The 12,265-nt window shown below is 43.4% G+C and overlaps 1 protein-coding gene across 1 annotated transcript; it reads left to right on the top strand.

The window, feature by feature from the left end:
- The first annotated feature begins 287 nt into the window (after window positions 1–287).
- LOC128404313 (vomeronasal type-2 receptor 26-like) lies at window positions 288–11,866 on the top strand. Its single transcript, XM_053369799.1, has 7 exons — window positions 288–341; window positions 4,099–4,247; window positions 5,935–6,226; window positions 7,295–8,140; window positions 9,342–9,569; window positions 10,369–10,495; window positions 10,965–11,866. Exons 1-7 carry the CDS (start codon window positions 288–290, stop codon window positions 11,864–11,866), a joined length of 2,598 nt encoding a protein of 865 aa, XP_053225774.1.
- The last annotated feature ends 399 nt before the right edge of the window (window positions 11,867–12,265 follow it).

Raw genomic sequence — 12,265 nt, 5'->3', positions numbered from 1 at the left:
CTGCAGCCACAGGAAGAGAAGGATCAGCAGGAGAAAGGTTCCTACCATCTTGGGGCCAACAGGGATGTTGAAAGTCAGATTTCTATCTCATCTACCATAAACTGCATTACAGGAACTCTCATTGAATGACTCTAGATTATTTTGATAAAGGCAAAATGCCAAAGATTTGGTCCATGAAAACTTGCACGTTCAGAATTTCTCATCTGGGCTCTAAATGACACAGGATTTATTTTATATGCACTTTCACACTCTGATATTGATTGTGTTCATGGCTTGATATAATGTACATGGGGTTTGGCAAGGTGGATGATGAAACCCAGCAATTTGAGATAATTACTAAGGTATCTCCTTAGAGCATTGAGCTCTGTGACTTATAGTAATATCAAAATAATAATGCATATTTGTTATTGAGTAGTGCGCTTGTCCCTTATAAGGGACGCAGGTGGCACTGGGGTCTAAACCACAGAGCATAGGGTTCAATATGAGTGTTCTTTGAGCAATTGTTGCATGGTCAAACACTCTTGGATTTGCAGATCATAAGGTGTCCCTGTTGGTGGAAGCACCTAAGGGAAAGGCTATACTTGGAGACTAAAGGTTGGCAGGGTGTTAAAAGTTCTCCTGAGGTCTTCACAGTGTTGTTCCTCAGCAAGTAATCTGAGTTCCAATGAAGCTTCCCAGTTCAATGAAAACTGGAAAGCTGGTTCAAAGAGGAATTGTGGGTTTTGAGTTCCAGTGGTATTTGACCCTTCCCACTACTGGCTTATAAAAACTCGTAAGGAGAAGGCAGCCAGCTGGCTCAGGGTCACACTGTGATTGGTGATTTTAACCCTGATCTCCTAGGTCCACCTAATATCCCTCCACTTAATTCCACTTCTTTTAAAGAAGACATAGAAGTGAATAAGCTGGAGGAAGGCCATAGGGAGAACTCAGAATACATAGAACATAGCACTCAACTGTTCTCTTGTGAGCAGGGCATCCCAGATTCAAAGAAGTCAGCCTGGTCTCTGATTGGATCCAGGAATGTCCTGGGATCCGTGTGTCCTCCTTTGGGCAGCCACTATTGAGAAGCACAACTTTCTGCTCTTCTCAGTGTCTAAATAAGTTTAGCAATGAAAGAAGGCTGTTGTGGTGGCTGCTGGGAGAAGCCAGACTCTCCTCCAATCAAAGCGCACAGAGGGAGCTGAAAAACATTGATGTGCCAGGTTGGCAGAGCGACGAAGCAAGGACAGCCCTTTGCTTCACCTTTCCCAGCCCCAGTGGATAACTGTGGCTTACTGGCACCACTGGGGTGTGCAGAGCGCATGGCCCCTGGGAACTGTGAGCTCAGCAGGAAGGTGGCGGCAGCACATGGAAAGGAGTGGGGGCATGAGTGGCTGCTGGCACAGGGGGAGCAGGAGGCAAAGGGGCGCTGGGTGCTCTCTGCCCCTCTGGCAGTGGTGGGGGCTGTTCAATGGCAGCTCTTTCCCTCCCTCCCACTGGGCTAGCACCAAGGAAGCTACGGCCTTCACAGTGCTGGAGCCCAGTGGAGGAGAGGTGGTCACTGCCCCTACTCCTCCATCTCAGGCCTGAGCTGGGAGTGGAGCTGCAGCCTGGTGGTGAAAGGCAGCCCTGAGGAAGCCGTGGCCCCCGGAGCCCAGTAGAGGATAGGGGCAGTGCTGCTGCCGCTGCCAATACTGCCGCCACTTCCACCCCCGGCATTTTGACTCGCGCCCATGTCCTGGATCCAAAGTGGAAAGTATGCATAGAGGCCCCGGTAGCTTAAGGAGCTACTGGGTGAGGTCCCATAGTCTGGAATGAATAGAAGGGAGCCCAGTAGGGATGGGAGCTTCTAAATGAGAAATGTTGAAGGCCCAAAGGCAGACAATTCCAACCAGAAAGAAAAGTGGGAGGCATCTAAGGAAACCGATGTGGCTGCATAAGGAGCTTACAGATGAGCTGAGAGTCAGGAAGGACATGTGTAAGAAATGGGGAATCATAAAAGAGGAGCATACACAAGTAGCCAACAGTTGTAAGATGAAGATCAGAATAAGGAATGAAGAACACAAGAATGTGAAATAAAGGTCAGGGGCACTCCTTGGAACGTGCAAAGAGAAGATAAGGAAAATGGCCTGGGCGGAAGCATGTATGGGCGGTGCCTGCCTTAAACAGATTATATAGAATTTGCTATGCAAGCTAGGCAAGTGCGTATGTTCAGAGAGGGCGAATGAGTTGAATTGTGTATTATGGTTGGATAAGGAGAGGGATGATGATGTATAGGGTGATGAGAAGGGTATAAAAATGGCTTGCCAACATGCTGTAAGGCCTGCCAGCCTTTGGAAGCGATTCCGCTGGCTGCCTCTGTGCAGAGCTGAATAAACTCTTTCTCTGTGAAACCTCACCCTGGCGTTCATTGACTACTCTATCTTCTCACCCTGGGGCAACGCTCAGAAGGGGAAAAGGCTACAGGAAGAGAAGTAATTTTTTTTAAAAGGGTTATTTGGCTATGTTCAAAGCAAGAGGAAGGACAAACAAGTGGTAGGTCCTCTGTGTGAGGAACATGAGAAACTCTATTAGGTGACAGAGAGAAGGCAGAACTACTCAAAGCCTACTTTGCTTCTATCTTCACCCAAAAAGAAAGCAGTGTCCAACCAGGAGATAACCAAATAAATGATTCTAGATTCAGGTAGGTAACTGTGTTGGTCTGATGCAGACAAAATAATAATAAAATGTTCATTAGCACCTTAGAGACCAACTAAGTTTGTTCTGGGTATAAGCTTTTGTGTATCTGAAGAAGTGTGCATGCACACAAAAGTTTATACCCAGAACAAGCTTAGTTGGTCTCTAAGGTGCTACTGGACATTTTTTTTTATTTAAAATAAATGACGTAAGGATGGAGATGTAGCCCAAGATAGGAAAAGAGGAGGTAAGGGAACAGCTAACAATTTTAAATAAATTCAGATCTCCAAGACCTGATGAGCTGCATCCAAAACCAGAAAGGCTCCTAGAACAGATAATTCTCCCATCAGTCTGTGAGCTTTTAAAAAGCATGCTGTGATTACCAAGACCCAGCTTGGGTATCTCAAAAAAAAAGTTTTTTTGACGGAGTTACATGCTTGGTGGATCAGGGGAATGCTGTGGACATAGTGTATCTTGATTTCAGTAAGGCTTTGGACAAAGTCCCCTAACCTTTTTTCTGAGGAAAAAGCCACTCTGGGTGGCCTCCAGCATATATGAAAACATAATAAAACATCCAACGTTAAAAAGTTTCCCTATACAGGGCTGCCTTCAGATGTCTTCTAAAGGTTATACAGGGACACGAGATATTATGCAAATCTTTTACCAGTCAATATACATAAACTCTAAATACATAAAAGGTGCCATTTCCAGAAAGCGACTGCAACTGACTGGATTTATGCAAGGCACCCTACTCTGAAGAGGCTGGGCTAAGACTGGCCTGAACTGCTGCTCTTGTAAAAGGGGTGCATTCAACTAAATCCTGAATTATTTAACCTATGTTAGTCATGCTCATTAAATTCAATGGATCTACTCTGAGTAGGACGAATATTGAATACCACCCCAAGCCTCTTCTAATTTGACATATAGCCTTGCCCACCTCCATCACACATGGAGGAAAGTGCAAAAGTTTTTCCATTTCCATGGGAGAGGGAGTACAAATCTTCTATTTTCCCCTCTCTCCTGTGATTCTCTATAACTTTGAGCAGGATCAAAGAAGACATTTGCTATTGGGGGGGGGGACATGATTTCTTTAACAATTATGAGTGAGTCATAAACAACAGCTGCCATGAATTATATCTCCTGTAATTATCAAATTAATCATAATCACAGCTATATTTCCCCAACCCAGGAGAGTTCAAGTGGGCACATTCAAAATGTAAACTAAGGCTATAGAAATGCATGACTCTTTCATCTGGTTGCTGATTCTTCAGTTCTGCCTTCTTCAACTTAGCTGCTTGAGTACTAATTTAAGGCAGAGACTCTTGCATTACAAAGAGATGAAGTGTCCTTTGCAGTAAAGAGTTTTCCTGCAAGATGGTAGCATTTGTGATCTTACTATTAATACTGCTGCCTCTAACTACATGCAATATTCCTTTTGTTCAGTGCCCCACCAGTGACCCTCTTCCCATTCTTCACAAATATTATCAGTCAGGAGACCTCATGATAGCTGGCATCATGTCTCAGGTCTATACATTCATAAACAAGATAACATTCAAAGAACGTCCCTCTGCTAAACTCTTTGATGACCCGATGTAAGGAACTGTGTTTATTTAACAATATAATACATCCATATTAAATGAATTCATATTTTGCTGTTGGTGCAATCGGCTTTCCTTATAAGTAATTATTGTGCTTCTGCGTTTGATGTGCTTTTATCTGGGGCGGGGAAGTGGGGCCCTGAGAGCTCGAGCCCATTTCTGCTAAGAGTGTCTACCATAGTCTTAAATTAATGTTCATGAAGCAAGTCCAGTTTACCACATTCCCAACTTTAATAGTAGCAACGGCAGATGTATTTATTTTCTCTTGTGCATCATTGAATTTGTCCAACCTGCTATAATTTGGATGCAATTTGTAGGCGTGCTCACCTCCTCTAAGGAACAAGTTCTGTCATATTTCAGAATGATTGCTGCAGTGGTTCTCCTGCCTGAGCGGACTTGAGGTAGACACAACAGGAATTGTGGGGACAGGGGTGGAGGCTGAAAACAGATTATGCACTCTTAGGAAAGAATGAAGTGGGGGAAATCTCAGCCTGCCAGAAATGGCCTTGGTATCCCAAAGGTTGTGGTGGGTTGGGCATATCGCTCCACTGACTTGCAAAGGGGAAGGGGAGTGATGGAAATAGTAACCTGGATCCCCAGGAAAAATGATGTGAATTAAATCTTACCCTTCCAATGAGGACCCATTATCAAGGGAAGAAGGGCTGGGCTTTTCTTCCTCTCCATCCAGTTTTTTGGGATTTTGCCTCTTTTCCCCAGGAGAGTGACCTCTCCATGAACTGGCACAGGGAAAGGCAGCGTGGAAAGAGGATTATGTGATTCAAGGAAAGAGGGGTGTGGGGAAAATATTACCCTTGCAGCCAGGACATTGTTGTGGGGTGTTTCTGCCCCCCGCTGAATGGGGATACAAATGTTTCTCAATGGAAAAGAGAGATCTTTTCATAATGTGCATATGGTAAGAGGTAGTGGTTGAAAAGCAACAAATATTCACTTTAAGAAATAAAACAAACATAGTTTTAAAAATAATACTGATCTGTGATTAATACCAGACCTGGCTGTCAAAACAGAAGAACAAATCCCCTCTTCAACTCAATCTCAGGCTGCTTCTCTTCTGATAAAAGTTGTTGCTTTAAGTTTCCAGGCACCTGAGTTCACTGAGGAACTATCAGATCCAATTCAAGATGCCTTGTTAATATCATGCAAAATCAAGGATGTGAACACTTCACCTGAATCACCTATACTGATATATCAGCATTTGTAGTTGTAGTAGTAATCAAACTTAGATTGTTCAAACAGAGATGCTCCTACCTGCAGGCCATAGGGCCCTGGGGGCAGTGGATCAAGGGAGTAACGCATGGAATTTCAAAACCCCAACTTAGCATCTTATTGGGAGTGCTATATCTATTGTAGATCACCCTGAATATGGAGTGAAAGGTGGTGTGAAGTATAATTGAAGCCTATTCTATGCATTTGAAATATTGCATGGAACTTGAGCAAGGCAAGAATCAGAAGAAAATTCTCTAGATTGAAATGTTTGAAGTATTTCATCATTATTTCAATAAATAATATGGGATTCTTATCTATATGTCCAGTTTTGTTTGTCAAGGGTATTCAGGCTCTAGTCTGTTCTCATCTGATGTATTTTTCTCTCATTAGATAGATAAGTAGATATGTAGACAATGTCATTTGCTGTAGAAGATGCAAAATGAACCCCTCATTGCAGGCTCATGACACAACTCTACCAGCACATTGTGGCTTTGGTTTTTGCTGTACAGGAGATAAATGACAACCCACAGAACTTGCCCAATGTCACCCTGGGATTCCACATCTTGAACAGCCATTTCGTTGCAAGTTGGACCTATCATGGCTCCATGGAGCTGCTTTCTGGATGGGACAGACTCATCCCTAACTATAAGTGTGGTGTTGAGAACAGTCCAGCAGCCATTATCGGGGGACCGAATTCTGACATCTGTCTCCACATGGCAACGGTCCTGAGTATCTACAAGATGCCACAGGTAAGAGAGCCATTGGAGAAGCCATTCACGTTTCTCCTGCACTGCATCCTTTCATGCTGTAGGTTGAGGGATTCACAGAGATGTGTGCATTGAGTATGGCCATTTAGGATGCTATTCACACTTCTGTTGGATTCTATCCCTTGAGGCCCCAGGTTGCTATTACAAAGTGTGAATGACTCACAATGAACAAAACTCATCCCTGCACATAATACACCAGAATACAAGGAACAACCATTCTGTCTTGAATTCTGCATGACATGTTTGATTTCTCAGTGCAGGGAAGGCTAATTTCCCCCTCTCCAATATTTAAGCATTCCAGCACAGAATCCATGATTGAGGTTCAGATGCAGTCCAGTCATAAAAAATCATCATTGCTTGATTGGGCTCAATGGCCTTTACAAATGCATTTTAATTTTATTTCCCCCAATTTATGGTTCAAAGAGCTGTCCTATGGATTCTTCAACAGAAACTAGTCATATTTGCTCTTTATTCTGTGTTCACATGGCTGATACTGTTTGCTTATATGTTCTGATAGTGACATTCACATGGGAAATTTAAGGGAGAAGTGACCCCTGCTGTGCTTTTCCCTTTATTGAAAATATAGGGGAAGCAAAGACCTTAGACTCTATGTATGACTGAGCAAAAAATAAAATGTATGCAGTGGTACCTCTGGCTGTGAACTTAATTTGTTCTGGAGTTCTGTTCTTAACCTGAAACTGTTCTTAACATGAGGTACCATTTTAGCTAATGGGGCCACCTGCCTTCGCCATGCCGCCAGCACACGATTTCTGTTCTCACCCTGGGGCAAAGTTCTTAACCTGAGGTACTACTTCTGGGTTAGCGGAGTCTGTAACTCGAAGTGTTTGTAAGCTGAGGTACCACTGTAAATTGAAGGAATTCTAGCCACTCCATATAGGGCCCCAATGTTCAACTTTTATGTATCTTTATTTTTTAAAAGTTTTAAATTTTCTCTATGCAGTCTCAACTGTGTTCATTCACCATAAGAGGGTATATAAAAACACCAAAGTGGATGGAATTTGCAAGCATAATTTTTACAATCATTTTCAGTTCATCTATGGCTCTTCTCCTATGCTGAGTAACCACATCCAAGAAGAGTTCTTTCACCGAATGTTCCCTGATGTGGCTCATCAGTATAATGGGATTCTCCAGCTACTGCTGCATTTCAGCTGGATGTGGATTGGGGTGGTGACTCTGCGTGATGACAACGGAGAGAGATTTGTACAAAACATCCTTCCCATGTTTGCCGGAAGAGGTATTTGCTGTGATTATACAGAAACATTTCCCAAACTAACCTTTTCAGGTGAGTCTATGGAAATGGTGGAAGAAGGTTCTAAAACAATCAGTGTTATTATGGGTAGCACCGCCAATGTCGTGGTTGTGATTGGTGAAATTCAGACCATGATGGTATTGGGAATAATACCCAACTTGGCAGAAACAATGAATATGCCAGTGGACATCAAGGCAAAAGTCTGGATTATGACAGCCCAGATGGATTTTACATCGTTTTCCTTTCAAAGAAATTGGGACATACGCTTTCTCCATGGTGCCATTTCGTTTGCAGTTCATTCAGCTAATCATCTAGGATTCCAGAAGTTTCTTCAGAAGAGAGACCCTGTCACAGAAAGGGAAGATGGCTTCATCAGAACTTTCTGGGAAGAGGCATTTCTTTGTTCTTTTGAAAAGAAAGACAATGATCTCTGCACTGGGACAGAGAAGCTTGAGACTCTTCCTGGGTCTGTCTTTGAAAGGAGCATGACTGCCCACAGCTACAGCATCTACAATGCAGTCTTGGCAGTGGCACATGCTTCACAAAACATGCATTTCTCCAGATTCAAACACAGTGTAATGATGGATGAACTAAGAGGGAATAGGCTGGATCCACAGCCATGGCAGGTAATGTCCCTCTATTGCTAATATAGAATAGTTCGCCATCTTTCAGGGTGCAAAAATAGTTTCTTGACTGTTTAGAAAGCTCTTTTTCTTGTTATTGTTTAGTCATTTAGTCGTGTCCGACTCTTCGTGACCCCATGGACCAGAGCACGCCAGGCACTCCTGTCTTCCACTGCATCCCGCAGTTTGGTCAAACTCATGTTGGTAGCTTTGAGAACACTATCCCACCATCTCGTCCTCTGTCGTCCCCTTCTCCTTGTGCCCTCCATCTTTCCCAACATCAGGGTCTTTTCCAGGGAGTCTTCTCTTTTCATGAGGTAACCAAAGTATTGGAGCCTCAGCTTCAGGATCTGTCCTTCCAGTGAGCGCTCAGGGCTGATTTCCTTCAGAATGGATAGGTTGGATCTTCTGGCAGTCCATGGGTCTCTCAAGAGTCTCCTCCAGCACCATATTTTTTTCTTTTTCTTCTTACCCTCATCTTTCAGCATAGAAATGTGATAGGACTGCTATATCTTTCATTTTAAAACACATGGGGCAAATCTGCAACATTAAAGCACTCTTGTTTCACTTTAAGAGCCATGGCTTCCACCAAGGAATCTTGCGAACGGTAGTTTCTTGATGGTCTCCTTACAACTCTCAACTCCTTTCAGCAACTTTCCTTTCCATAATTCTCTGGGGGAAACCATGACTGTAACAAGAGTTCTTTAAATGTATGGTGTGGATGAGCTGTTAGAATTACTGTGAACAGAATCCGTGATCTCGACCTTGTGCAGAGTTGAAATGAATCTTCTCCACCTCTGCTGCCTTCTGGGATATCTTCCAGAGAATAAAAGGCTAAAAAGGAAGCCCTACCCAGATCCAGAGTGGAGTCTCTTAGGGGGATGGATGTTATTTTCCATGCTTCCTTCTGGCAACCCCTGAAACCAAGCTGGTGCCGAACGTCCTGCTCTGTTTTCCTTTCGACCACATCAGCAAGACTGAGAAGGGAGTCTTGTCCTCTGGGCAGCCCAGGACTGTCCAGGCTTGCACCCCGTTGAGGTCACTTCAGTGCTGCTAACACAGCGGTTTGACCTCACCCCTGGAGGTCATTGTTCTCGAGACAAACAGATGCCAACAACTGGAGGGAAATAATATCATCCTGTTATACATCTGTCTCTTTCTAATACCCTCATGGATTTCTTCCCTCTTCTCTTCACTAATTTAGCTCCACCACTTTCTGAGAGGCATCTCATTTAACAATAGTGCCGGGGAAGAGGTTTCATTTAGCCAGAAGGGGGATTTGGTAACTGAATTGGATATCATCAACTGGATCACATTCCCAAATGACTCCTTTTTCAGAGTTAAGGTTGGAATGATGAACCCCCAGGCTCCCCTAAGCAAGAGACTCTCCATTCATGATGATACCATCACGTGGCCCATCAGGTTCAACCAGGTAAGGTCCATTTCAGAGTGTCTCCAGACATTTCCTCAATGCTAAAAAAGGGGGTCCACTATTCAAACTCTGAAACAGCTATTCCAAGATTCAACTAGTTGTGATTTAACTCACCTCCTGAAGAAGACAGGGAATCAACATTCAACTGAAAACAGCACAGGCAGTGGGAAGTTTATAATGGCAAAATGTGATATAGAAAGAAGTTGGATAGGTGGACTTATTTATAACTGAATTTTAAAAAGAAAACAAAGTACAGAAGAACTTCATCACTGTTCTTCATTGTTACCCCAAACATTGCTGTAGCATAACATAACAATACCTTGTTTGGGCCTCTGAGATTCTCAAATAATGTTCAAAGGAGCCCACAGCTTAAAAAATAACATAGTTAGGAAGTGATGAAGCAAATGGCATCACCCAAAGTAATTGTGAGAAGAAAGGAAGACACCCAGAACCAGGAAACACTGGCAACTTGGATGAAGAGCAGAAACACCCAAGAACCTAAGGATGAGGTGTGAGCCCAAGTTCTTAAAGGCCCCATAAAAGTGGATTCAGGGTGTTTGCGGCCTGCTCAGTGTTCAGCAGGGGACATTCAGTATCAGACAGTGGGAGGGCAATTGCTGTGAAGCAAACAACAGAAGGACCAAGGGCAGCAGCTCCTTGGGATGTGAATGGTCATCCTGATCTGATTGGCACTTCAGACTTCCTGCCAGTGTGGGAAACAGGGGGGTAAATTTGGCCCAATCTGAGGAACAGGTATGGCATGTTTCAGAAATTACCATCTTCTTTCCTTTTTGGACAGGCACAACCCCTTTCTCTGTGCAATGAGAATTGCCAATTGGGCTACAGTCGGACCAAGAAGGAAGGGAAGCAACCTTGCTGCTATGATTGCATCCCGTGCCCAGAAGGGAAGATTTCGGATCAGAAGGGTCAGAGATTTTTTAATTTATTTTTGGGGTATACTAGTTACAAGAATTGTCAAGAATGATCCAGTGCATGAAAATTAAAATAAGTAGAGAAGGAAATAAAGAGAATGGTGTCCAATGATACCAGTAAGATGTACCTGTTTTGGAGCATAGTCTCATATGCTCATGGAATGCAGAGATAAGGATTTCAGCATAGCAGGAGATGATGGAAACAGGGAGAACTTATGATTGGTGATATCCAGGTGATGAACTTCTCTTCTTCCAATTGTAGTGAAGACCTGCATTGCTCTGGAATCCTAAGTAAATTCAGCCCTTTTGTATATAGAAATAATTGGGCCAAACACCTATATATATTTTACCAGTACTGATCCAGCAGCCATCATTCAAGGCTTTCTGGCCATTTGCCTTGATTTCTTCTGGGCGCAAAAGGCTTCACAAGTATAGTATAGCATTTTTCTTTTTTCTTTTTCAGACATGGACGACTGTTTTGAATGCTCTGAAGATCAGTATCCAAACAGTGACAAGGATGGATGCCTTCCGAAAGATAAAACTTTCTTGTCTTATGGAGAACCATTGGGGATCAGTCTGGCCACTTTTGCTCTCTGCTTTTCTTCCATCACAGCCGCAGTGCTTGGAATATTCGTGAAACACAAGGCGACTCCCTTAGTCAAAGCCAACAACAGGAACCTCACCTACGCTCTCCTCCTCTCCCTCCTCCTCTCCTTCCTTTGTGCTTTGCTCTTCATTGGCCAACCTAACAAGCTGACATGCATCTTACGGCAAACTGCTTTTGGCATGATCCTCTCAGTTGCCATTTCGTGCATATTGTCCAAAACCGCCATTGTGGTTCTGGCTTTCATGGCCACCAAGCCTGGCTCCAGCATGAGGAAGTGGCTGGGGAAACCACTGGCCAGCTCCATTGTTCTTTCCTGCTCCCTTATTCAAGCCACAATCTGTAGCATATGGCTGGCAACTTCTCCTCCTTTCCCAGACGTTGACATGCACTCAATGACGGAAGAAATAATACTAGAATGTAATGAAGGCTCCACTCTTATGTTTTATTGTGTCCTGGGATTCATGGGTTGGCTGGCCATTGTGAGTTTCACAGTGGCTTTCCTAGCTAGAAAGTTGCCGGACAGTTTCAATGAAGCCAAATTCATCACCTTCAGCATGTTGGTCTTTTGCAGTGTGTGGCTCTCCTTTGTTCCAACCTACTTGAGCACCAAGGGCAAATACATGGTGGCTGTGGAGATCTTCTCCATCTTGGCCTCCAGCTGTGGGTTACTGGGTTGCATCTTTACCCCCAAATGCTATGTCATTTTACTGAGGCCTAAGCTGAACAGCAGGGAACAGCTAATTAGAATAAAGAATTAAGAACTGACAAGAGTGACTCAATGGTCCAGGCAATTCCTTGTCACTGGAAATTAGAGATATTTCTTTCCAGATCATTGTCAGTTGGATATGAATTAATTGAACACATGAAGTTAATATAAACTGAGTTCCATATTTTCTGAAGTTTGGTCCTGGTTCATCATATCTCAATCAACCATGATTTATCCACACACATGGCATCTCATTCGTTTCCACTACTCTCCATGGTCTTGACAATCCTGTGAAACTGTGAAACCAGAAGGGGCATTTTGTGAGGTTATTAACTGGCATATAATTTCGCAGCGCACCCTCAATTATCTACACACCCAATATTCCACATCATAATATAAAATCCCCTTTGCCTGCTGATAATATTTGTTCAATAGTCCTGTTAGATTTACT

Source organism: Podarcis raffonei, chromosome 16 (assembly GCF_027172205.1).
Source record: "Podarcis raffonei isolate rPodRaf1 chromosome 16, rPodRaf1.pri, whole genome shotgun sequence".
In the NCBI taxonomy this organism is placed as follows: domain Eukaryota; kingdom Metazoa; phylum Chordata; class Lepidosauria; order Squamata; family Lacertidae; genus Podarcis; species Podarcis raffonei.
This window is presented reverse-complemented; position numbering and strand designations above follow the sequence as displayed.